General features: G+C 36.2%; 2 protein-coding genes across 12 annotated transcripts; one reads left to right on the plus strand and one right to left on the minus strand.

Annotated features, from left to right (window-relative positions):
• The first annotated feature begins 811 nt into the window (after positions 1-811).
• LOC104900921 (protein PLASTID MOVEMENT IMPAIRED 1) lies at positions 812-6,105 on the plus strand. Of its 2 annotated transcripts, XM_048645564.2 has the most exons (3): positions 812-4,358; positions 4,452-4,508; positions 5,289-6,105. In XM_048645564.2, exon 1 carries the CDS (start codon positions 946-948, stop codon positions 3,634-3,636), a length of 2,691 nt encoding a protein of 896 aa, XP_048501521.1. In that variant the 5' UTR covers positions 812-945; the 3' UTR covers positions 3,637-4,358; positions 4,452-4,508; positions 5,289-6,105. The 2 variants fall into 2 exon arrangements, with proteins under 2 accessions (XP_048501521.1, XP_048501525.1); XM_048645568.2 differs by lacking the exon at positions 4,452-4,508.
• Positions 6,106-10,146: 4,041 nt separating this feature from the next.
• Positions 10,147-25,400, minus strand: LOC104900909 (pentatricopeptide repeat-containing protein At2g13600). 10 transcript variants are annotated; one of them, XR_007274732.2, is made up of 4 exons: positions 12,390-12,614; positions 11,456-11,531; positions 10,754-10,978; positions 10,147-10,489 (listed from the first exon to the last, which is right to left on the minus strand). XR_007274732.2 is itself a non-coding variant. In XM_010688441.3 (3 exons), exon 1 carries the CDS (start codon positions 25,135-25,137, stop codon positions 22,543-22,545), a length of 2,595 nt encoding a protein of 864 aa, XP_010686743.1. In that variant the 5' UTR covers positions 25,138-25,400; the 3' UTR covers positions 10,147-10,489; positions 10,754-10,978; positions 22,476-22,542. The 10 variants fall into 10 exon arrangements, 1 of the variants encoding a protein (XP_010686743.1); XR_791125.3 differs by lacking the exon at positions 11,456-11,531 and adding an exon at positions 11,781-11,835; XR_007274731.2 differs by having other exon boundaries at positions 12,364-12,614.
• Positions 25,401-25,402: the final 2 nt, after the last annotated feature.

Here is a 25,402-nt window from a genome sequence, read left to right on the forward strand (position 1 = left end):
TAAAACTACTCAAAATAGTAATTGTTGCAATAAAAAAGAACAAAAAAGGTAGTAATTATCATTTGTATAGAGGTTCTCTCTCCTCGAACTGTTGTACGTACTTTACGTAAATTAGTTTCTTATTCTTAGCATTAGCTTATCATACTTATCTTTTGCAACTACTTATATTATACTCCCTTTGTTTCATTTTAATTTACTCAATTCACTTTGGGGGAGAATCAAGGAGGAAGTACAAAAGTATGAGAGAGAAACTGAAATGGTAGGGAGAGAAACTGAAAAGTGAAAGAGAGAAACAAAAGAGTGGGTCAAAATATTAAAAAGTGAATGACATGGATGGAAAATGAGCAGAAAGTATATGTGATATGCTATCAAAAATAGAAAAAACAACAGTGAGTATATTAAAAAGAACGGATTAAAAAGTAAAGTATATAGATTATAAAGAAACGGAAGGGTATATATATATACTCATTACTGATAAGAGCAATTCCTTCCAAACTCTACATCTTCTGCGTCTGGAAAGAGTGGAGTGCATCTCATTATCAGAAAAATGCTAGTCCAACTTCAGTGTCAGTATGCGGTACTTCGATAACAGCAAACTAGCAAAGGTAGGTAAGAAGTAGATCACCTTCTATGATAAGTACTCAGAAGAAAGAATATGCCAAAAAGAACATTATTCAAAAATTAATTCAACAATAAACCAAACAATAAATTTTTAATGGGACCATTCATTTCCTCCCAGTCTTTTTCACATTATCTATCAGCGGTCTTCGAGTGCACAAAAGCACAAAAAGTGATGACTTTCCTCCCTTATCCTTCACACATTTCTCTCTGTATCATCCATAGAAATTTGATGGTTTGCCAAGCACCAGCTAGGATGCATCCAAATTCTATGTTCATGGCAGTTTCTCCACCTCATAAACTTTTTCCTTACCACAAAATCAACAAATGTCTTATCCTAATCTTCTTGAAGCACGCACTTGCTTCAATATTAACCTGTATGTTAACACTTTAGCATATCATCTTTATTTCGCATCAAATCCCTCTTTTAACTTTTCCTATTTTGAAATAACACTTAGCCAAAAAGTAATGGCAGCACCTGAGTCAAACACTCACCTCCTAGAAGAGCTAGAACAGCTCAGCCAATCCCTTTACCAGTCTCACATTTCTGCAACCCGCAGAACTGCATCGCTTGCTCTGCCTCGGTCTGCAGCTCCTCCAATACCTACTGCAGATGAAGCTGATACAGCTACATATGAAGACAGCAGGCCCAGCCTCAAGTCCAGGCCAAGGAGAATGTCCTTGTCTCCTTGGCGTGCTCGAGCCAAGGATGATCAAGCTCGTGAAAACGAACAGCCGAAGAAAGAGAAAGATATTAAGCTATTTGATCATGAGGATGCATCATCAACAGACAAAAAGGGAATATGGAAATGGAAGCCAATGCGAGCTCTGTCGCATATTGGAATGCAGAAACTGAGTTGCTTGTTCTCGGTGGAAGTGGTTGCAGCTCAGGGTCTTTCAGCTTCAATGAATGGGCTAAGGCTCTCAGTTTGTGTAAGAAAGAAAGAAACAAAAGATGGGGCAGTAAATACAATGCCATCTAGGGTATCTCAAGGAGCAGCTGATTTTGAGGAGACATTATTTGTTAAATGCCATGTTTACTGCACACAAGTCAGTGACAAACAGCAGCTGAAATTCGAACCAAGACCCTTTCTCATTTATCTTTTTGCAGTTGATGCTGCGGAGCTAGATTTTGGAAGGAGCTCGGTGGATTTGAGCCGGCTTATTCAGGACGCGCTACAGAAGACTGCAGAAGGTTCTAGGATACGTCAATGGGACACAAGTTTCGATCTTGCAGGAAAGGCAAAGGGGGGACAACTGTTGCTCAAATTATCATTCCAGATCATGGAGAAAGATGGAGGAGGTGGACTGTTCAGTCAGCTTGAGGGATTGAAGTCGGGAAGAGCAAGAGCTTCTTCTTCTACATTTGGACGGAAGCAGTCAAAGTCATCGTTCAGCATACCAAGTCCCAAGTTGTCGAGCAGGGCAGAAGTCTGGACTCCATCTCACACAGGAACGGCTGCAGATATTCAGGGTATAGACGATCTGAACCTTGATGATGAACCACCTGTACCTGAACCTCAGAAGCCAAAAGAAGAAGAGGGAACAGAGGAAGTTGATCTTCCAGATTTCGAAGTGGTGGACAAAGGAGTGGAGATTCAGAAAACCGAACAAACCAATGAAGATGAAGAGCTTAATGACAAAGCTGAAGACGGTTCTTCAACCAGTGAGGTTGTGAAGGAAGTGGTACATGATCATGTTCACCTGTCAAGATTAACAGAGCTGGATTCTATAGCCCAACAGATTAAAGCACTTGAATCAATGATGATAGAAGAAACAGTGGATCAAACACATGAAGAAGAAAATGAAGGAGAGAAGCTTGATGCTGATGAGGAAACTGTAACAATGGAGTTTCTTCAGATGCTTGAGGATGAGGAAACAGGTGACCTGAGCGAGTTTCAATTTAAGACGCCTGCTTCTAAGCTAGATAAAACTCAGAAAACTGCAAATGCTGAGTCAGGAGTTTTTCTACCAGACCTTGGCAAGGGTTTGGGTTGTGTAGTTCAGATAAAAAATGGAGGGTTCTTAGCTGCCACAAATCCTTTAAATGTTGAAGTGTCAAAGATAGAAACTCCAAAGCTTGCAATGCAGATATCTAAACCTTTTGTTCTTACTTCAGACATGTCTATCAATGGGTTTGAGCTATTTCAGAGGATGGCTGCTCTTGGGGTTGAACAACTTAGCTCCGAAGTGCTAACTCTGATGCCCATAGAAGAGCTGGTAGGCAAAACTGCAGAACAAATAGCTTTTGAAGGAATTGCATCAACAATTATCAGTGGCAGAAAGAAAGAAGGTGCCAGCTCAAGAGCTGCTCGTAGCCTTGCTACCATTAAACAGATTGCAAGCGCCATGAGCACAGGCAGGAAAGAACGGATAACAACAGGACTTTGGAATGTTGGTGAAGATCCACTCACAGCTGACGAACTCCTGGCGTTCTCCATTCAGAAGATCGAGGGTATGGCAATTGATGCACTGAAAATACAGGCAGATATGGCTGAAGAAGATGCTCCTTTTGATGTTTCTCCACTTGGTGGGAGGGCACAAAGCAGCGGTCAAAAAGACCAAAATCACCCTCTTTCTGCAGCAATTTCACTTGACGATTGGATTAAAGATAACGAACTTAAAGAGTCAGAGACAATCACATTGCTGATGGTGGTCCAGCTCCGTGATCCATTAAGGAGATATGAGCCTGTTGGGGCACCTGTTATAGTACTGATTCATGCAACTCCTGCTGAGACAAAACAAGGAAAATATGAACAGACAAAATTCAGAGTAGTTAGTTTACATGTTGCGGGCATGAAAGTTCAAACAGGCCAAAAGAGGAATGCTTGGGATACTGAGAAGCATAGACTAACTGCTATGCAATGGCTGATAGCATATAACATGGGTAAGGCAGCAAAAAAAAGAAAATCTCCAAGCTCAAAGGGGGAAGATCTGTTATGGAGCCTTTCATCAAGGATAGTTGCAGATATGTGGCTCAAGTCGATAAGAAATCCAGATGTGAAATTCACAAACTAACAGTAGCATTTTGTACTTCTATATACTCGAAAACTCTTGTAAGCATATTGATTATTTTTAGAGCACGTAAAATGCTTCCTATTCCACCTACAGCAAATATATTTTAGCAAGCGCAACAAAGTGATCGCTACAGATCAATAAAGGAACGAGTCTGTTGGTGTCCAAACAGAACATTTATCAACTAGCAAAGCTACTTCGCAATTATTTGGCGAATTAGGTTCATTTACATTTCAAATTGCAAATATGAATTAGGAAACGAAATGGCCTAAATGATACCAACTATAGCTTAAGTGTAGGGAGCAGCACAAACTATAGCTTCCACAACACGAACTCTGGTAATGGGGGCACGCATTGACAAGAGGATAGTGAAAGGCCGTGATTCTATAAAAGATCCTAGAATCTTCTTTATTATATATATATGTATATATATATATATATATGAATATATATATATATGTATATATATATGTATATATATATATATATATATGTATATAGAATTGGGTTCACTGAGAACTACCTTATGGTGAGAACCACCTTATGAACCGTTAGATTAATGAGATGAAGTAACTCACAACCGTTAGATCACCTCGACTTGTACGCACAAAAAATTTCCAATTTAGGGTCGTGCAACTTCTTTCCATTTTTCTCATTTCTCTTTCTCTCTCCTATTTCGCACTTTCTCTCTCCTATTTTGCACTTTCTCTCTTTCCTAATTCACAGTAAGTTTTCGTATTTCTTCTACTTTCGTTCGTTTAGTTGATTTTTGATGATTGTTGTTGTTAATTTCGCACTTTCTCTCTCCTATTTCGCAGTTCATTGGAATACATGATAGTAACTTCTTCGTTCTCTGGTTAACTTCTTCGCAATACGTAATCTTCTTCTCAATTTCTTTGATTTTTTCTTTAGATCTTGTGCATTTGTTGTTGTTTTCTGGAGATCTAAGGTTAGAAATTGTAAATTGAAATGTTAATCGTATGGAATGTTAAATTAGGGTTTGCTTGTGTTAGTTTTTGCATGATTTTCGCATGTTTTTTTACTTTAATTGGCATTTGCTGTTCTTTTCTTGACCGAAATGAAACTCAGTAGTAGACCACGAAAGTTTCGGCCTCCTTTGACTACGATTAGTGGTGGTTCAAATCCTATCCATGTTTTTGGGGAATAAAAGAGAAAAAGAAAACGACATGGGAAACCCTTATGGGTTGTATCCGAAGATATGGAAAGAGATGTTTTTATGTCAGCAACAGAAGCCCAAGCTCATGGAATTAGCATGTTTTTGAGTCTGAATGTTACTCAGCATGATAGCTTTCAAATTTCCTTCATTAGCTCCTTGGAATGACTTCTAGTCCTGTTTTGATGTGTAATATTCACGGAAGAAATTTAGTTTTTCTGCATCCCTGGGATGAATTAACTTTGTCACATCTTTTACAAGAAGATGTCAACTTTCCCGAGTGCCAAGTGAAGGAATTACCTGATGTGAACTGTGAAGGATTTACCCTGTCTGTTTTCAGTTTCTCTGGTTTTCTTTTCTAATTAGCATAGTGATTTGATTTCTAATTATGTTGAATCTCGCTACTCACTATCAAATAAGTTCCCCAATCAACATATTGCAAGTGGTCTTTCCTGCTGATTTTAGGATTTTCTGGTTTCAGTGAACTGTGATGTGATAATGGTGCAGAAGAAAGGGTCTTTCTGAATGCTTCGGACTGATGTACTTGTTTATAGAAATCTGCTGTCTCTGGAATACAAGCTCTTCAATAGTCTATTTCCGGATTGTGTCATTTCATTGCCCGCCTCTCTTTTATTGATTCCAATTGAAGCAAACATCACAATCTACATGCAGCAAGACTAATACATGGAATCTAAAAGGAGTCTCTACTCATATGTATCTTTGTGGTATAAAATCAAGACTTGATTTTGTTTCAGCCTCTGGAGGCACTTTAGCAGAGGGGTGAAATTGCTGTGAATGGATTAATGTCTTTGCTTAATTCGTTTTCTAGTTGTGGATGGATCCTTCATACAATTATGGGATGCATAGAACTCAATGTACTTGTAGGCTTGCAGCATTGTCTAAATTGTGAAGTAGCAATACCTAAATTGCATCACCTTTGCTAGACTTCTTGCTTGGCTAGAAGAAGTGAACTGAATCACTGAATTTTGGTCCCAGAAGATGGGATCACTTAGTGTCTTGATGATGCAAATCCTGTATTTTCTTCTGAATAGGGAAACAACATGGCCTTTAGATGGAGATTTTTTTAAGAATTCATGTTGTGTTCCAGCACACTGAAGCTCAATAAGTATCCATCATCATGCAGCACAGAAATGGCTACTGTTCAAACTTTTCCCTCACACTTCTCTGATGTAAAAATTTTGTAATGTTTGTGGGCGTGGCACATGCCTTATTGGTTACCTAGGCGTCTCAGTTATGTACTTCTGTTATATAATTAAAATATATGGTTGCATACTTCATGATGCTATGCTTCTTGTCCAGGGTTTCCTGCACATAGATGAATACCCGCCAGATGCACATCATTTGATCTACTAACAGTCTAACACTTGTTAACTTAGGAATCTGATAATTATTGCAAATTAGTTTATGAGATTATTAATTGTAAATAATCCCAGGCTACTCTCACTAGTTATTCAATGGTGTCTCGACAAAAATTGTTGCCTTTTGGAGCAATGTATACCTCTTTCTTACATTCTCCTATTATATGGGTCTAACTTCTTTTCTCTAAATTAGTATAGTACCAAATTAAATATGCTACAGTGATGCATTAGATTTTTTGTAGTATGCTATTGAAATATTCTATTGTCAAAATGTGCTTTCGACTCAGGTGACTAAATACTAACTATTTGAAAAATGATTAATAGTTTTACATACCTAATTGGCTTCACTAGAAGTACCTTTAGGCTATAAAAGAATTACCTCTATGCTATACAAGAAGTACCTCTACTCTAGAGGAGAAGTACCTCTAATGTATACGAGAAGTACCTCTACGTTATACGAGAAGTACCTCTATGTTATACGAGAAGTACCTCTACTCTAAAGGAGAAGTACATCTAATGTATATGACAAGTGATGGTGTCCCTAAAGTTATTAAAATCGCGATTCAAATCTTGAAATCTTACGATTTTACGATTCAAAATATGGTAGACGATTCGATTCGCGATTCTAGACGATTCTATACATTTCTATTGACTAGCGAAAACCTCGCAAGTTTAAATCATGCTAACAAAGAAAATAAGAGATATATATTGTTAGTTATTGCCAATATAGTGGGTAAACTACTATTTTTTCCAATTTTTAGGTCTTTTAACTTATAATTTTAGCATATTCAATGAAGATTGAGTGCAATATCTTGATTATACATGTTTGTAGAATCTTACGATTCTACGATTCGATTTTACGATTCGATTCTGAAGGTTGTTTTCGATTCAAACTAGAATCTCGATTTTAAAAACATTGGGTGTCCCCTAGAAAATTGAAAGGATTTTTATTTTTATTTTTATTATTTTTCTAAAGATATACGAGAAATACCAATAGCCTTCACGAGAAGTACATGTAGGCTATACGAGAAGTACCTCTACGCTATACGAGAATTACCTCTAGGCTATAGAAGAAGTACCTCTACCCTATACGAGAAGTACCTCTAGGCTATACGAGAAGTACCCCTATGCCATACAAGAAGTACCTCTAGTCTAGAGGAGAAGTACCTCTACGTTATACGAGAAGTACCTCTATGTTGTACGAGAAGTACCTCTACTCTAAAGGAGAAGTACATCTAATGTATATGACAAGTGATGGTGTCCCCTAGAAAATTGAAAGGATTTTTATTTTTATTTTTATTATTTTTATTATTTTTCTAAAGATATACGAGAAATACCAATAGCCTTCACGAGAAGTACATGTAGGCTATACGAGAAGTACCTCTACGCTATACGAGAAGTACCTCTACGCTATATGAGAAGTACCTCTAGGCTATACGAGAAGTACCTCTAAGGTATACAAGAAGTACCCCTATGCTATATAAGAAGTACCTCTACGTACTCTAGAGGAAAAGTACCTCTAATGTATACGAGAAGTACCTCTACGTTATACGAGAAGTACCTCTAAGCTCTACGATAAGTACCTCTACACTATACGAGAAGTACCTCAAGGCTATACATGAAGTACCCCTATGCCATACAAGAAGTACCTCTAATCTAGAGGAGAAGTACCTCTACGTTATACGAGAAGTACCTCTATGTTATACAAGAAGTACCTCTACTCTAAAGGAGAAGTACCTCTAATGTATATGACAAGTGATGGTGTCCCCTAGAAAATTGAAAGGATTTTTATTTTTGTTTTTATTATTTTTATTATTTTTCTAAATATATACGAGAAATACCAATAGCCTTCACGAGAAGTACATGTAGGCTATACGAGAAGTACCTCTACGCTATACGAGAAGTACCTCTACGCTATATGAGAAGTACCTCTAGGCTATACGCAAAGTACCTCTAAGGTATACAAGAAGTACCCCTATGCTATACAAGAAGTACCTCTACTCTAGAGGAAAAGTACCTCTAATGTATACGAGAAGTACCTCTACGTTATACGAGAAGTACCTCTAAGCTCTACGAGAAGTACCTCTACACTATACGAGAAGTACCTCAAGGCTATACATGAAGTACCCCTATGCCATACAAGAAGTACCTCTAATCTAGAGGAGAAGTACCTCTACGTTATACGAGAAGTACCTCTATGTTATACAAGAAGTACCTCTACTCTAAAGGAGAAGTACCTCGAATGTATATGACAAGTGATGGTGTCCCCTAGAAAATTGAAAGAATTTTTATTTTTGTTTTTATTATTTTTATTATTTTTCTAAATATATACGAGAAATACCAATAGCCTTCACGAGAAGTACATGTAGGCTATACGAGAAGTACCTCTACGCTATACGAGAAGTACCTCTACGCTATATGAGAAGTACCTCTAGGCTATACGCGAAGTACCTCTAAGGTATACAAGAAGTACCCCTATGCTATACAAGAAGTACCTCTACTCTAGAGGGAAAGTACCTCTAATGTATACGAGAAGTACCTCTACGTTATACGAGAAGTACCTCTAAGCTCTACGAGAAGTACCTCTACACTATACGAGAAGTACCTCAAGGCTATGCATGAAGTACCCCTATGCCATACAAGAAGTACCTCTAATCTAGAGGAGAAGTACCTCTATGTTATACAAGAAGTACCTCTACTCTAAAGGAGAAGTACCTCTAATGTATATGACAAGTGATGGTGTCCCCTAGAAAATTGAAAGGATTTTTATTTTTGTTTTTATTATTTTTATTATTTTTCTAAATATATACGAGAAATACCTATAGCCTTCACGAGAAGTACATGCAGGCTATACGAGAAGTACCTCTACGCTATACGAGAAGTACCTCTAGGCTATACGAGAAGTACATCTAAGGTATACAAGAAGTACCCCTATGCTATACAAGAAGTACCTCTACTCTAGAGGAAAAGTACCTCTAATGTATACGAGAAGTACCTCTACGTTATACGAGAAGTACCTCCAGGCTATACGAGAAGTACCTCTACACTATACGAGAAGTACCTCAAGGCTATACAAGAAGTACACATATGCTATACAAGAAGTACCTCTACTTTAGAGGAGAAGTACCTCTAGGCTATACGAGAAGTACCTCTATGTTATACGAGAAGTACCTCTACTCTAAAGGAGAAGTATCTCTAATGTATACGACAAGTGATAGTGTTCCCTGGAAAATTTTGTTAAAAATTGAAAGTATTTTTAATTTTATTTTTATTATTTTTATTATTTTTCTAAAGATATACGAGAAATACCTCTAGCCTTCACGAGAAGTACCTCTAGGCTATACGAGAAGTACCTCTACGCTATATGAGAAGTACCTCTACTCTAGAGGAGAAGTACGTCTAGGCTATACAAGAAGTACCCCTATGCCATACAAGAAGTACCTCTACTCTAGAGGAGAAGTACCTCTACGTTATACGAGAAGTACCTCTATGTTGTACGAGAAGTACCTCTACGTTATACGAGAAGTACCTCCAACTTAATTATTATCATATACTGAACCACCAACGTAATAATTGAGATGAGTGCATGCATACTTGATACTTATATAATAATCTAAATTTTATAGTCATAATCAAATATTTTAAAAGTGATATGAAATAAATCTTGATATGTCACGAAACATTAGTGCATAAGAAGACACTTTAAACTCAAATGTTAAGATCAATGATCGACTATAGAGTAGCCCGTCATGGCCTTTAAACTCTAAATTACTCACAACATGTGCTCTACTCCTCTTCACTTGAAAATGAGCCCACATGTTATGACATTGAATGAGACGAATTTGGGGTAATCTCTCCACCTTTCAGATCATTTTTCCAGACAGCTATGACAATGGGGTAAAGTTTTCCCAAAATTTGATGTGTCTTGTTTTTGCCCACATATTTTCTTCTTTCTCTCTCTTCATCAAAATATGATCAGACTACATTAAAATAGTAACTGTACATAGTGAAACATAGTAGTTGGGTAGACACACCACGTATATACCATTATTGAGCTTAGGAGTAATGTACTTCTAGTGGTTTGAGTAGTTATCATCATAAGCAGCAATAATTTGAATATTTAGATTAATATAGACTACATAAAAAGTAGAATGTTCATAGTTATATCTTGACTATGACGACCAAATTTAATGCTTCAAGAGTGCTATAAGAACATCTGCTTTAACAACGTTGTTGTGATCTAGAGAAGCCATCAACTCAGAAAGTGTTTCACTCATGCCATCTACTTCCAAATGGTAATATCCTGCACATACAAAGAAAAAGGCCAGTTTCTGAGCTTAGATATTAAAAAAAATACGGAGAGCATGCACACATACTAAATTACTAACAATATGTTAGATTTCTTTCTGCAAAATTACTATTTTGGTGAACATAGATACTATGCAGTAATAAACATGTTAATTAACACTAGAATGAAGAAAACGCGAAATAAAAAACATATATATTAAGATAATTAATGAAACAAATTAAATTTAACGGATTTATTAAGATAATTAATGGAACAAACCTGCAACTGATGAAAACGGTTGAGTATCAATGTCACAAGAAGTTGTCTTTCTTTTTCAGTCACAACCCTTTTTTAGTCTCCATAAATCCTCAATCTCCAAATTCCCAACAACGTTATTCAATCAGAGAATGTCAAGGGAATGTGTTTAAGAATATATGATCTACTAGTTGGGCATTTCAAAAGTATTTTGCTCCATAGAGTTTAGCAAAACGAGTGCCTTATCAACTGCAAAATACATATTATTACTTCCCACAAAATGAAAACATGAACAAACACATGAAGACAAACAATATTTTCTTGAACAGTAATGAGTGGGAAAGTAAAAGTTCTAAATACAAGAATAAGAAGTTCAAGTCTTCACTAAATCAATAAATGGACTACTATGGAACCTTACACAGTACATTAGTGAAAGGCAAGATTGTCTTATGAGATTCTATATTAGGTTCAGTAGAGCCCGCCCTTGATGGGGCAGCCCGCACATACTGATTTTATCGTATGGTACATAATTAAGGTATATTTGGATATTCTAGTATTGATGGCCTTCTAGAGGTGCCTACTGCCTAATATCGATGGCCTTATATATATTCCGAAGTCATAGAACAATACAACATAAAATCTCCAAGTTCAAAACTTTTTTTATAATTAACTGAGAAACATACTAAAAGATTTCAACATGTAAATGAGTTAGAAATCCAACAACACCTCAATAATAGGTGCCTAGTATCGATGGCCTTATATATATTCCAAACAAACCTATCATAGAGCATATAGAGTAGTACTGCAAGCCACAACCAAATTGATATTACTATACAAATATAGTCATTTGATTCATAAATTAGCAAATAATGACCATTGTATAACCAACTTTAAACATTCATGCTTAAACAAAAAGTCCATAGATTAACATGAAAAAAACACAGCATTATATTCATAGTTCAAAGTCATAGAACAATACAACATGAAATTAAATCTCCAAGTTCAAAACTTTTTCTAGAATTAACTGAGAAACATACTAAAAGATTTCAACCTGTAAATAAGTTAGAACTCCAACAACACCTCAATAACAGGTACCTACTACCTACCTACAATATCAAACGTATAAGCTCATGAGTCATGACAATATAAGCTCTAATTCCACGCAATAGGCTACAGATAGCAAAAACAGGCCCAATTCCTCAAAAGTGCCAAAATAAACTACAAAATCCATCTCCTAAATAGAAAAATAGTTAGTTTTGCACCTCTAATTCGAGTTAGGAGAAAAACCAAACATATAAGCTCATGAGTCATGACAGTGAATTCTTTGCACCTCTAATTCCACACAATAAACCATATAATTAGAGAAAATAACACCGCATTTTCGAAAAATCGATATCAAAAAAAAGTAGGAGAGAGAACTTGAAGATAAATTCAGCAACAGATATGCGATTCAGCAATAAAGATCATGAGTCCGATTTACTATTGATTTTTAGTGATATGCGATTCAATCATCCGAGAATTCGACAATTTAACATCGAGTTCAGAAACAAATTGAAGTATTTGAAGATAAATTCAGCAACAGATAAAGAAATTCAAAATCTACAATTTAAACACAAAGTTTTGAAATTTCTTACGCAAACAAGCAGAGAAGTTGCGTTACCGACAAAAAGTTCAGAATTTGTTCTTCAATTTCTTGAAAAATCCTTGATTTCTTGTTATATGTTCATGGAATTTTGAATATAATTTGGTGTTCTTGGAAGATCGAATGAATCGCGAGGATGAGAATTGCACGAGGGAGAAGAGAAAAAATGAGCTTTAAACCCTGTTCACTTTGTTGCTGAATTTGCATTATTTTCGGGCTTCAATTTCTAGATCAGAATTTTTGGGCTTTCTTATATGGTATAGGAGAGTTCTCACCATAAGGTGGTTCTCACCATAAAGAGGTTCTCACTAGAACCCAACCCTATGTATATATATATATATATATATGTATATATATATATATATATATGTATATATATATATATATGTATATATATATATATATATGTATATATATATATATATATATATATATATATATATATATATATATACATACATACATACATACATACATACATACATGTTAACAATCATAGTATTGATCAATACATTCTTAGAGAAAGAGAAAAGAGAGGGAAAGATCTTTTGTATTGAATGAAAACAATGAGAGAGTTAGCTATAGTATTTATGTAAAGAGAGCTAAGAACTTCAGCTTGTGATACAAGCTAGCTAACAAACTAAAAGTAACTCTAACAGAAATGTTACAGTAATAACAGAATTTAAGCTGAGCTGGACATAGCAATATCTTCTTCACTGGTGAGTCAGCATTGTGAGCAAGACTATAAGTATTAGTCTTAACATCCCCCCCCCCCCCTCAAGCTAGGCATGGGAGAAAACATGCCAAGCCTGGACAGTAACTAATTGAATTGTGCTGAAGGAATAATCTTAGTAAATACATCTGCCAATTTGAATTGAGCAGTAGTAGGAAGATAAGTTAAAGAGATGAGACCCTCCATGAGGTTTTCTCTTGTGAAGTGGCAATCAATATCTATATGCTTTGTACGTTCATGGAACACAGGTTCCAAGCAATGTGAATCGCTGACTGATTGCCACAGTGTATAGCAACAGGCCGTAATTGAGTAACACCTAGCTCAACCAAGAGTCTGACCAACCAAGTGACTTTAGTAGTAGCATGAGCCATGGCTCTGTATTCTGCCTCTAAAGTGGACTTTGATATTATGGCTTGTTTCTTGGACTTCCAGCTAATAAAGGAAGAACCAAATAAAACAAGACAGTATGAGATGGATTTCCTTGAATCCGTAAATGCTCCCTAATCTGAGTCTGTAAATGCTTGAAGTGTGAGCTTATCATCACCTTTCATCGAAATACCTTGACCAGCAGTCTGATTCATGTATCTTAAGACATGCTTTAAAGCTAATATACGAGGAAGTAGGTGAATGCATAAACTAATAGAGTGTTTGAACACAATAAGCCAAATCTGGCCTAGTGTGTGTAAGGGAATTGAGTTTACCATGTGAGAAGTTCTTTGCAATGTAATAATCTTAGCTTAAGAGAAAGTTATGGAAACACGAATATTAAAAATAGTATAAACTAAATAAAGTTTTAGGCCTAGGATAAAACTATATTTATTACCTATCATATTTTAGCATGAAGCTTTATTATATATATTGTAATGATGTATCAAGTTATATAATAATATAATATAATCTACACATATAATGTATTGATTAAGCATTCTCTATTAGGTCATTATATAAAGTAGGTGTTGCAGCTCTCCTTATTTCACATATATTATTTTGTAGTTTTTCTATCATTTTACACATTATACTTCCGCTGTCTCCAACAAACTTGGTATCAGAGCTAGAATATGGCTACAACCAATTCAACCCCAACTTTCTCGTATTCACAACCAACACTTCCTATCTTTGATGGAGAACATTATGACTATTGGAGTAGTCAAATGCAAACCTTCTATATATCTCAAGACTTATGGGAGCTTGTGGAAGATGGCTATGAAGACCTCCCTGAAAATGCTAATGACGCACAACAAAAGTTATACAAGGAAAATAAGAAGAAAGATGCACTTGCATTACGATATATTCATGCAACCATGAGTAAAACAATATTTCCCCGCTTATACGGATTAAGAAAATCCAAAGATGCTTGGGGTACATTAGAGAAGGAATTTCTCAGAAATGAAAAGGTCGTTGCAATTAGACTGCAAACCTTATGGACAGATTTTGATAAGTTGGAGATGAAAAGGACAGAAAACATCGAAGTATACTTTTCACGAGTCACAAAGATAGTTAATCAAATAAGAAGTCTCGGTGACATCATATAAGAAAAGAGAGTTGTTAGAAAAGTATTAAGAAGTATGACTGATAAGTATAATTCTGCCGCATATATAATAGAAGAGTCAAAAGACTTGTCATCACTCACAATGCATGAGCTAATGGGATCCTTGGAATCACACGAGCAAAGATTGAAAAGAAATACAAATAGTGATCAACTTGTTGATCAAGCTTTGCAATCCCAACTAAATGCATCAAATAGAGAATATCATGGAGATTCAGAGAAACCTGGAGGAAACCAAAGAGGGTATCAACACGGAAGAGGTCGTGGTATCCAGAATTTTGGTCGTGGCAGAGGAAGAAGCCGAGGAAGAGGTCGCAGACAATACCAAAATTATCAAAATAGGTCAAATAATACTTGTCGTATTTGTGGTAAGCCTGGGCATCAATCAACTGAATGTTATCATAGGTGTAAAAAATGTCGTAATCCGCATCATTCTCAAAAGGATTGTTGGCATCAAAATGGAAATGGTACCAATGAGGCAAATTTCATCGCAAATGGTGAAGGTGACGAACACTTGTTTCTGACGTGCATGGATGCACAAAATAAATCCGACAATATGTGGTTCTTGGATAGTGGATGCAGTAACCACATGACAAGAAATAAAGATTTGTTTGTAAAATTGGACATGGATGCTACCAATCAAGTCACCTTAGGTGATGGTAAAAAGGCAAATGTTGAAGGAAAGGGAGTCATTGTTGTGAATAAAGATTCAAATGATACAAAATACATACATGATATTCTATACGTACCAAATTTAGCACATAATCTTCTTAGTGTTGGGCACCTAGTCCAACGAGGATACTCAGCTAATTTTGACAATGGAGAATGCATGATCTTTGACAAGAAATCAGGTACAACATTAGCAAAAGTATAAATGGCCGAAAATAAAGTATTTCCAATTCATTTACCATAAAATAAGAAATTGGCATTGCAAGTAAATGGTAAGGACGAGTCTAGTCTATGGCATTTACGGTATGGGCACTTAAACCAAAAAGGATTACAGTTATTGAAACAAAAAGACATGGTTGTGGGATTACCACTTATTGATAGAAATCTTCAAGTCTGTGAAGGATGTATGTATGGAAAAATGCATCGCTTGCCATTTCCAAAGAACTCATGGAGAGCTAAAACTCCTCTTGAATTAGTGCATGCAGATATATTTGGCCCCATAAGAAATCCTTCAATCCAAAGCAAGAGGTATTTTTTGTTATTTGTTGATGATTATACCCGTATGATGTGGATATATTTCATCGATCAAAAGTCGGATGCTTTCAATATTTTTATTCAATTTAAAGCATTAGTTGAAAGACAAAGTGGATATATGATAAAAACATTGAGAATTGATAGAAGGGGTGAATTTATATATAAGCCTTTCATGGAGCATTGTAGAAATGAAGGTATTAAAAGACAATTGACTGTCTCTAGAACACCTTGGCAGAATGGTGTAGCCGAAAGAAAGAATCGCACAATTGTTGAAATGTCTAGAAGCATGATGGAAGAAAAAGGATACCTAAGAGTTTCTGGGCCGAAGCAGTAAATACCTCTATCTACATACTCAACTGTTCTCCAACAAAAGCAGTTCGTAACAAGACTCCTTATAAAGCTTGGAACGGTAGAAAACCTGTTGTTAGCCATTTCAAAGTTTTTGGATGCATTGCATATGCCTTGAATAAAGATCAAGGTAAAGATAAGTTTGATCCCAAAGGAAGAAAATATGTTTTTGTGGGATATAATGATGAATCAAAAGGATATCGTCTCTTAGATCCTGAAGCGAAAAAACTCAGTCTCAAGAGATGTTATATTTGACGAATCGGCAAAATTGAAATGGGATGATGAAACATTTCAAACCCATGTGAATGTACCTATGCAAGAAGAAGCTACCAATGCACATAGCACATCTTCAACAACAATAAATGATGTTATAAATAGTCCTTAGGGATCTCCTGTTTCTAATACACAAAGAGGAGAAGCATCATCCTCTCCGATCTTGAATCAACCAGGAAGAGTTCGAAAGAGGCCTTCTTATTTAGATGATTATGATTGCTCATTAGCCATAAAAAATTACATGGCTACATTCGCTTTATTTGCATCTGAACCTTCTACATTTAAAGAAGCATCAACAAAACACGTTTGGATAAAAGCAATGAATGATGAGATTTCGATGATTGAGAAATTCAAGACTATGTTGAACATTGCAAATTAAGAGGGGAATTTGTGAGAAGTTCTTTGCAATGTAATAATCTTAGCTTAAAAGAAAGTTAAGGAAACACCAATATTAAAAACAGTAAAAACTAAATAAAGTTTAAGGCCTAGGATAAAACTATATTTATTACCTATCGTATTTTAGCAAGAAGATTTATTATATATATTGTAATGATGTATCAAGTTATATAATAATATAATATAATCTACACATATAATGTATTGATTAAGCATTCTCTATTAGGTCATTATATAAAGTAGGTGTTGCGTTGCAGCTCTGCTTATTTCACATATATTATTTTGTAGTTTTCTATCATTTTACACATTAGACTTCTGTTGTCTCCAACATACCCACCATGCATCTAAATTTTATCGGATCTTGTAATGGCACACCATCATGTAAGCATAAGGTTAATAGGCAGAGGAGTGACAGCAAGATTAGTAACATGAAGAGCATAGTTGTTCAAAAGTTCCTTAGTGAACTTCGCTTGAGTAAGAGCTATACCCTAGGGTAGATAAGATACTTCAATACCTAGGAAGAAGCTAAGCTTTCCTAGAACTTTGACGCTGAAAAATGTGTCCAAGCGATGCTTAATGTGATGAATAGTAGCTAAATCACTCCCAGTCAGTATAATATCATCTACATATACTACTAGGATAGTGAGAAGAGAACCATTAGATTTCAAGAACAAAGAATAATCATTATTAGACTGGTGAAATCCTTGTTTAGTAAGCTCAAGACTAGCTTAGCAAACCATTGTATGGAGGCTTGCTTTGAGCCATATAATTGTGAGGGTTAGCGAATCACTCAGGGAGTTTCATATACACTTCCTCATGGAGATCTTCATGGAGGAAGGCATTATTAACATCAAGTTGATAAAGTTTCCACCCATTGTAGTTTGTATGTTGCCAAGGCAACAACACCTCTGACAATAGAGAGCTTGTCAATTGGAGAAAAGGTCTCCTGAAAATCAACACCATATTTTTGTGTATAGCCCTTTGCAACCGACCTTGCCTTATATCTTTCAACCTCCCCTTTTGACTTGAGTTTGATTTTAAATACTTGTTTGCAACCAATACTTGTTTGCAGCCAATAGGACTTTTATTAGCAGGAAGATCAACAACATCCAAACTGTTGTTAGAAGCTTGTCCATTGCTGCAACCCATAAAGGATCTTTAGCAGCTTGAGCATGAGTAGTAGGTTCAATCAGAGAGCCAGAGTGAGAAAGAAAAGATTGGTGAACAAATGGAATAGAGTTATAACTCACTAGATTACACCAGTGAGGAGTAAAAGAAGAGGTGACATATCAAACATAGTCTTGCAAGTATGCTGCTGGATTGTGATTTCTAAAAGAATGTCTAGTTTGGAGAATAGGGTCATGTGTAGAAGTAGAGTCAGCAGAAGATGCAGAGAAAATAGGTGGAGAAGAAGAGTTTGAAGGTGGAGTAGAAGATGGAGAAGAAGAAGTGGTGGATCAAGAAGAGGTAGGATCTATGTGGTGTGATGAGCTCGGATGAGGAACATATGTAGTAGGAGTAAATGGATGATAAAAGATGTGATCATGATTAATAGTGGCAAGGAAAATTTGGAAAGAAGATTGTGAATTGGAGGAAGACAAATGAAATGGGAAATGGTGCTCATGAAAGACAACAACCCTTGATATAATTATTTTCTTTGTGGTTACATGATAGAATTTGTAGGCTTTGAGGGTATCCAAGAAATACATATGCTTCTGCCCTTGAATCAAACTTGGATTTACCAGATTTTAAGGTGGAAGCAAAACATAAACAACCAAAGCTTCTGAAATGAGACTTATCTGGTTTAGCACCATGCATCTGCTGATAAGGAGATAGGTGATTAAGAGATGAGAGGGGCATTCTGTGGATAAGATAAGCAGCACACAACACACTTTCTCCACAAAGATTAACCGGTAATTTGGCTTGAAAGAAAAGATACCTTGTTGTTTCAATCAAGTGCCTCTGCTTTCTCTCAACAGTGCCATTTTGTTGAGGAGAATCAGCACAACCGTTCTGATAAATCATGCTCTAGCCTTAAATGCTAGAGTTTAATATCATCAGCAGTATAGCAAGAAGTAAGAGAAGTAGGAATATATCTCATATCACCAGAGTGTTGATCTTGACATGAAACAACAACAGTAGAAGTAGTAGCAACAACAGCTTCGGAACTTGAAGGAGTGAGATCTTCAACATAGTAGAGACTAGAGTAGAATTTACTAAGAGTTATTGGCCTTGTCAAAGAAAGCAATAATTCCAAAGAAATCCTTTCACAGCTTTGGTACTGAAATCAGATTGAAATGAAATCCAGGCACATAGAGCACTTGTTTAAGTGTGAGAATATCATTTAGAACAATAGTACCAATGTGAGTGATCTGTATCTTTCTACCATCAGGAACTGTGATAATGTTGTCAGGAATATCAATAATTATTTGGTAAGAATGAAAAAGGGAAAGATCATGGCAAATGTGATATGTTGCCCCACTGTCTAGAACCCATCCTAGTCAGCACTTAGACAGAATTTTCCTACAAAACAAGCATTATCGGCATCAGTGCAAGCATTAGATTTCTAAGTTCCTGATTGGCCCAACATATCAAGGAGCTTCTGATATTGGTCCATGGTCAAAGTTGGCTGAATCACTTCTAAAGAAGATGGTGAAGGTTCAACGGGAAGATCTTCACCTTGAACAGCAGCAGCAAATCTCTTTTGAGAAGGTTTATAATAAGTTGGATATCCATGGACTTTGAAACACCTTTCAAGGCTGTGTCCAGGAATTTTGCAATGTGTGCAATAATAGTGAGATCCCCTCTTGTTACCAGCAACAGATTTGTTCCCAGAGTTTCTATCATAATACTGAGATTTAGAAGAATTGTAGCTAAAATTTGAAGAGGATGGCTGTTTATAAGTGTTCCTATTCATGGAGGAGAATCTTTGCCTATCTGCAGCAAAGGCCATTGATTCAGATAAAGAAGCATGAATATAACTGAGTTCTTGGTTCTTGAAGAACTAGCCTATAGGCTTGAGACAAAGGTGGAAGTTGAGGCATCATAAGAATATTTGTTCTAACTTGCTGATAACCTTCTTTCAGCTTCATTAAGAAGTGGAGTAGCCTTTGATCTTGTTGAATTTTAAGAAATTTCTTAGTCAAATTACACAGCAAGGTAAATGATTAGATTATCTAACTCATCCCATAGGACTTTCATTCTGGTAAAAAATACAGCAACATCATCATTTTCTTGTGAAATATTAGCTAGATCCTGCTGAATTGAGTACAGCTGAGCAATGGAAGATTGGCCAAACCTATCTTCAAGATCTTTCTAGATTTCTCTAGCTGACATCAAGTGCAATACACTTTTGGCAGTAATAGCATGTAATGACCTTAAAATCTATCCTGTAACCATATTATTGCATCTCTCCCATGCCTTAAGCTCTTTACACTCAGTTATAGCAGATTTCTCAAGACTTCCATCAACAAAGCAAGCTCTGTTTTAGATGAAAAACTAATATCATCATTCGTTTCCAGTCAGCATAGCCAGTGCCATTAAAAACAGGAGATACTAGTTGTACTCAAGTATTATCAGATGGATGAAGAAAATACATACTAGTAGAATCTTGAGTCAACTCAAGGTTGTTACTGTTACTCACAATTTCAGGCATTTTGATCAGAAGATTAAACAGAATTTTAGAAGAGTAAACAGAATTTTCAGTGATTTTGAGAAAAAACATTGAGATTTCGGAATTTTCAAGTGTATAGAGTAAGATTTGATGATTTTAGAGAAATGAGAATAAGATCAATCGAAAAATGAATCTGTTTCTGCCTCGAAACTAGTCAAAAGAGTAATGTGTTTAGGATGAGAGTCAAATCCCGAGTAAATTTAAAATCCCGAGTCTCGTAGTCTCCAATCTTGCAAAACAAGGAAAAACTGGCCCGGGAGTGTTCCCGGGAAAGCCCCTCCGACGCTCAAGTCAGTTGAGATTGAGGTAGAGAGAGAAAGTAATCTAGTCTAGAGAGAGATGCTCTGGTTTTGTTAGGTGAGAATTGAATGCATGTTCATTGATGAGACTGTTGGTATTTAAAGTGTTGGGGATTTCCCAGACAGGAATCCCTTTTTGGGGAGCATCCCAATGCCTTGGGGAGTCTCCACCTTTTTAAGGTAATCTGCTTTGTTCCCTAAAAGCTGGTGAATCTTCCTTGATATGTGAGACCTAGGCTTGGATGAGGTGCCTTTTGATATTTTATTGGGCCAGACCAAGGGCCCAAACAGAATCAGATAGGAATTTCAGAACAAGATTTGTGGATTTCAAAGAAAAGAAGAATGAATAGGATGAATTTAGTTAGGAATTTCAGTAATTTTGAGCTTCTAATTAGAAAATTTCAGGAATATCTGCAGATTGATTTGCAAATCAGAACAAAACATATCAATCAATTGATGTAACAATCGAACAATCAAACAATCAGAGAAAAAAGTTTTTAGTAATCACAAACTAATTCATACGAAATAGTTTAGAGAAATTAGAAATTCAAACTAGAATTTGTGAGATTATCGGAAGCATCAGGATCGAAAATCAGTGAGCTCTGATACCATGTTAATAATCATAGTATTGATCAATTCCTGCTTAGAGAAAGATATTTGAGAGAAAAGAGATGGAGAGATCTTTTGTATTCCTAGAATAATATTGAATGAATATAATGAGAAAGTTAGCTATAGAATTTATGTATTGAGTACACATGCAGTATTGAGCACCTTTAGGTAGAAAGAGCTACTTCCCCTCAAAAACAAAAAAGGTAAAAAGAGCTACTAGTTCATTTGTTTTACTTGTATCATGAACAATCAGAAGGATTCATTGAAATCATAACTATAGGTTTAACATGGTATCAGAGCTCACTATGATACAAAAGGATCAAGGAAGTGAAATAACTGAGACTCACAGGTTAGGCAAAGTTCAGAAAATACTTTCCTTAAGGTAATAACACATGGCCTTTGTTTCATATAGAAAATTATTCTTCTATATCATGGAATTATATTTTTTTATATGCTTGAATCTGAGAGGTGCCTGACTTCTTTCACTAGCTAATAATAATTAGATGATTCCTATCAATAGTACATCCCATTGCCAGTGATCCCTTGAAAGTCACAACATTATCACAAATCAAGATGGACCATTATAAAGTTATTATATACTTTTTGTCTTTCCTCATTGTACTTTCGGAACGATTCGAAAAACGAATTAGTTGAAGCCTAAGGATACATTCTTAAATAAAAGGAGGTGGAAAGAGATGGAGAACGGTAGAATATGAATTAGGGTAAAGCTTGCCTTCTCATTAATCATCATCACAATATATATTATACAAGAATTAGGAAACCTAACAAGAAAACAGTACTAGCTTTTGGCAACTTCCTAAAATATATCTCTACAAGAAGTCAAGAACAGAATGGGAGGAGAATTTTTTTTTTTTTTCCTTTTTTCCTTCTTTAGTTATACGCAACAAGAAACATGTTTGCAGCATAGCAGTAAGCAAACATGATAAATAACATATATAATTTGAAAAGAGAAAGACAGCAGATTTGAAAAAATATGACTACTGAAAGTGGAAAGTCTTCTTACCCGAAAGCGAAGGGAAAGAAAAATCACGTTGGCCAATGAAGAATACACAATTACTGCAGTTGGAGCTTCAACTGCTTGCCACTAAACCAAAATCATTATCTTCTTTCTCAAGATCCAGCAAAACTTCGATATTTACATTGCTTTTCACATATTTTATTAGAGACAGGCTTTCTAACATGTCATGAATATCAGCCATTTGTGGGTGGCTACAGCAATTTGCAGTGAACACATTCACTTTCTCATGAATCTCAATCCAGCTACATCCACGATTGTTTTGGATTCCTGTTTCTCTCATTATTTTCCTGACACTAGCTACATGTTCTGATTTCCCTAATTCTGAATATGTGTTAGCCAAAAGAGAATAACTCCCTAATCCTTTTACATCTAGTTCAAGCAATTCTCTCAGAGCAAATTCTACTACTTCTGTGTCTCTATAACTATGACAAGCAGCAAGAAGAGCCCCCCAAATATCAGCTGTTGGATTATAAGGCATTTGAGTTATAAAAGTGAAGGCTTGCTCAACAAGTCCAGCTCGGCCAAGCAGGTCCACCATGCAAGCATAATGCTCATGTGTTGGACAGATACCATGAATTTGTGTCATGGAATTGAAATAATGGCATCCTGCACGCACTAGTCCTGCATGGCTGCAACCTGTTAAAAGTGAGACATAACTTATCTCATCAGGTGCATAGTTAAGCATCGTCATCGTTTCGAACATCTCAATTACTTTCTTTCCTCGACCATTTTGAGCATATCCAGCGAGCATTGAATTCCAAGATATCACATTTTTCAGAGCTAAAGCCTCAAAAACCTTCTCTGCTTCAGTGATCTGTCCACATTTGAAATACATAGTGATTGCACTATTTGCAACTGAAATGTGTAAACCAAAGCCAAACTTTTCAGCTTGAGCCATAATTTGTGTTCCCAGTTTCAATAATGCGTAATCTGCACAGGCACTAATTGAAGTTGCAAAAGTGATAGAATCTAGCTTAATCCCATTTCCTATCATTAATATATACAACCTAAAAACCTCTTCGCAGAACCCGTTTTGTACATACACTTGCATCATTGAGTTCCATGATACAACATTTCGCTCAGGCATTCTATCAAAGCACTCACGAGACTTTACAACATCACTGATGTGAGAAAATGCAGTGATCATTGCTGTCCATGAAATTATATCTTTGACGGGCATCAAACCAAACTGAATTTCTGCATCCTGGACATTACCAACCTTCGAATACATTGTAATAAGTGCATTTCCTGTAGGTATTGAGGAATCCATCCCTGTCTTCTTTATGTATGCATGAAGCTGCAGCCCCAGAGTTCTGTCCTCGTGACTTTTACATGCTCCGATGACGGTTGCAATTGTAAATTCATCAGGAGCAAGAGGAATCTTCCTCATTTTGTTGAAGAGTGTTAAAGCTTTCTCTTTGAGATTGTACTGCACATAACCTCCTATTAAAGAGGTCCACGAAACCACACTACACTTAGCTAAGCCATCAAATACTCTTCTTGCATACTCCAAGCGCCCAAATTTAGCATACATGTGGATAAACGCACTACCAGTGTATACATCAAGGCCAGTTTCCATTCTGAGAATCCGAGCATGCAAATGGCAACCCCAAGCCAAGTACTGCAAACTTGTACATGCGCCAATAACACTAGCATATGTCTTGGAATTCAGTTTGAAGCCTTGATCACACATGTCAATAAACATATTCAGAGTTTGAGCTCCAAACCCATGTTGAGACAACAAGGAAATGATAGTACTCCATGAAACATCATCACGTTTGGGCATCCTATAGAACAAATCAAGAGCACTTTCAACACCATACGATCTCGAGTAACCATAGATCATACTGTTCCAGCAAAACAAGCTAGCATTCAGCATCCCACTAAAAACTTGATCAGCATAATCAATAGCACCACATTTGACATACATATCAAGAATAGAAGCACTAACTGAAGTATCATTACATAATCCATGTCTCACTGCTAAACAATGCAACTGATTTGCCAGCCTAAGGCATTTTAGACTAGAACAAGCCTTCATAGCACACAAGAAAGAAAAAAATCCAGGAGAAATAATACAATCTTGCAAGAGTGCAATAAACACCATGATACTATCCCCAGGTCTTCCATTGTTGAAATAGCCAGACATCATGCTGTTCCATGAAACAACATCTCTCTGAGGCATTTCATTGAACACTTCAGCTGCATCATGAATCCGCCGACATTGCGCAAACCCATTGATCATAGTATTCCAGGTAAAAGTATTAGGGAACTTAACCTCGGAGAAAACACAGAAAGCATCATCAACCAAACGCAGATTGTAGTACAAGTGTAGGAGATTATTTTGGAGGAAAATTGAGGAGTTTAAGCCAGTGGAAATCATCTGGGCATGGAGTTTTCGAGAAATGGGCACAGAATCAACAGATGAACAAGCTTCCATTGCCTCGAAAATTTTCTGAGATTTCTGCATATATGATTGTTGAGATGAAAGAATGTGGGCGAGAGTGAATATTGAGAAGTATTGTTGGGTGGTGAAGAAACGAACGGAAAGGCGAGAGGGAAAAGAGAGGGAGCTCCATGGAAAGCCTGTGAATTTGGGTAGCATCCAAAATTGATTGAAACCTCTTTCTGGTTTTGCTCGTCGCATTTAATCATTATTGGTTTTTAAGCTTATTAGCATCCAGCAGTGAGAGGTTTTTACATGCTGATGACAAATATGCAGAGGACTGGGGAGATGCAGATCTTATCTTACATCTTACACCTTTTAAAAGTTGTAGTTGAAGACACTATTCCTTTCAATAGTGTTATGAGTGACAAAAGGTTGAAATTTACTATTCATTTCAAAAACATGTGCTGCTCACATGTTCTCACTCCCATTTCACTGCACGCTTCTTTCACGTGATGTAATGCTT

The sequence above is a fragment of the Beta vulgaris genome, chromosome 1, assembly GCF_026745355.1.
Source record: "Beta vulgaris subsp. vulgaris cultivar EL10 chromosome 1, EL10.2, whole genome shotgun sequence".
NCBI classification, from domain to species: Eukaryota; Viridiplantae; Streptophyta; class Magnoliopsida; order Caryophyllales; family Amaranthaceae; genus Beta; species Beta vulgaris.

Bases quoted from the DNA above. Each gene is read 5' to 3' on its own strand.
- LOC104900909 (XM_010688441.3), bottom strand. From the start codon at position 25,137: ATGCGACGAGCAAAACCAGAAAGAGGTTTCAATCAATTTTGGATGCTA.
- LOC104900921 (XM_048645564.2), top strand. From the start codon at position 946: ATGTCTTATCCTAATCTTCTTGAAGCACGCACTTGCTTCAATATTAAC.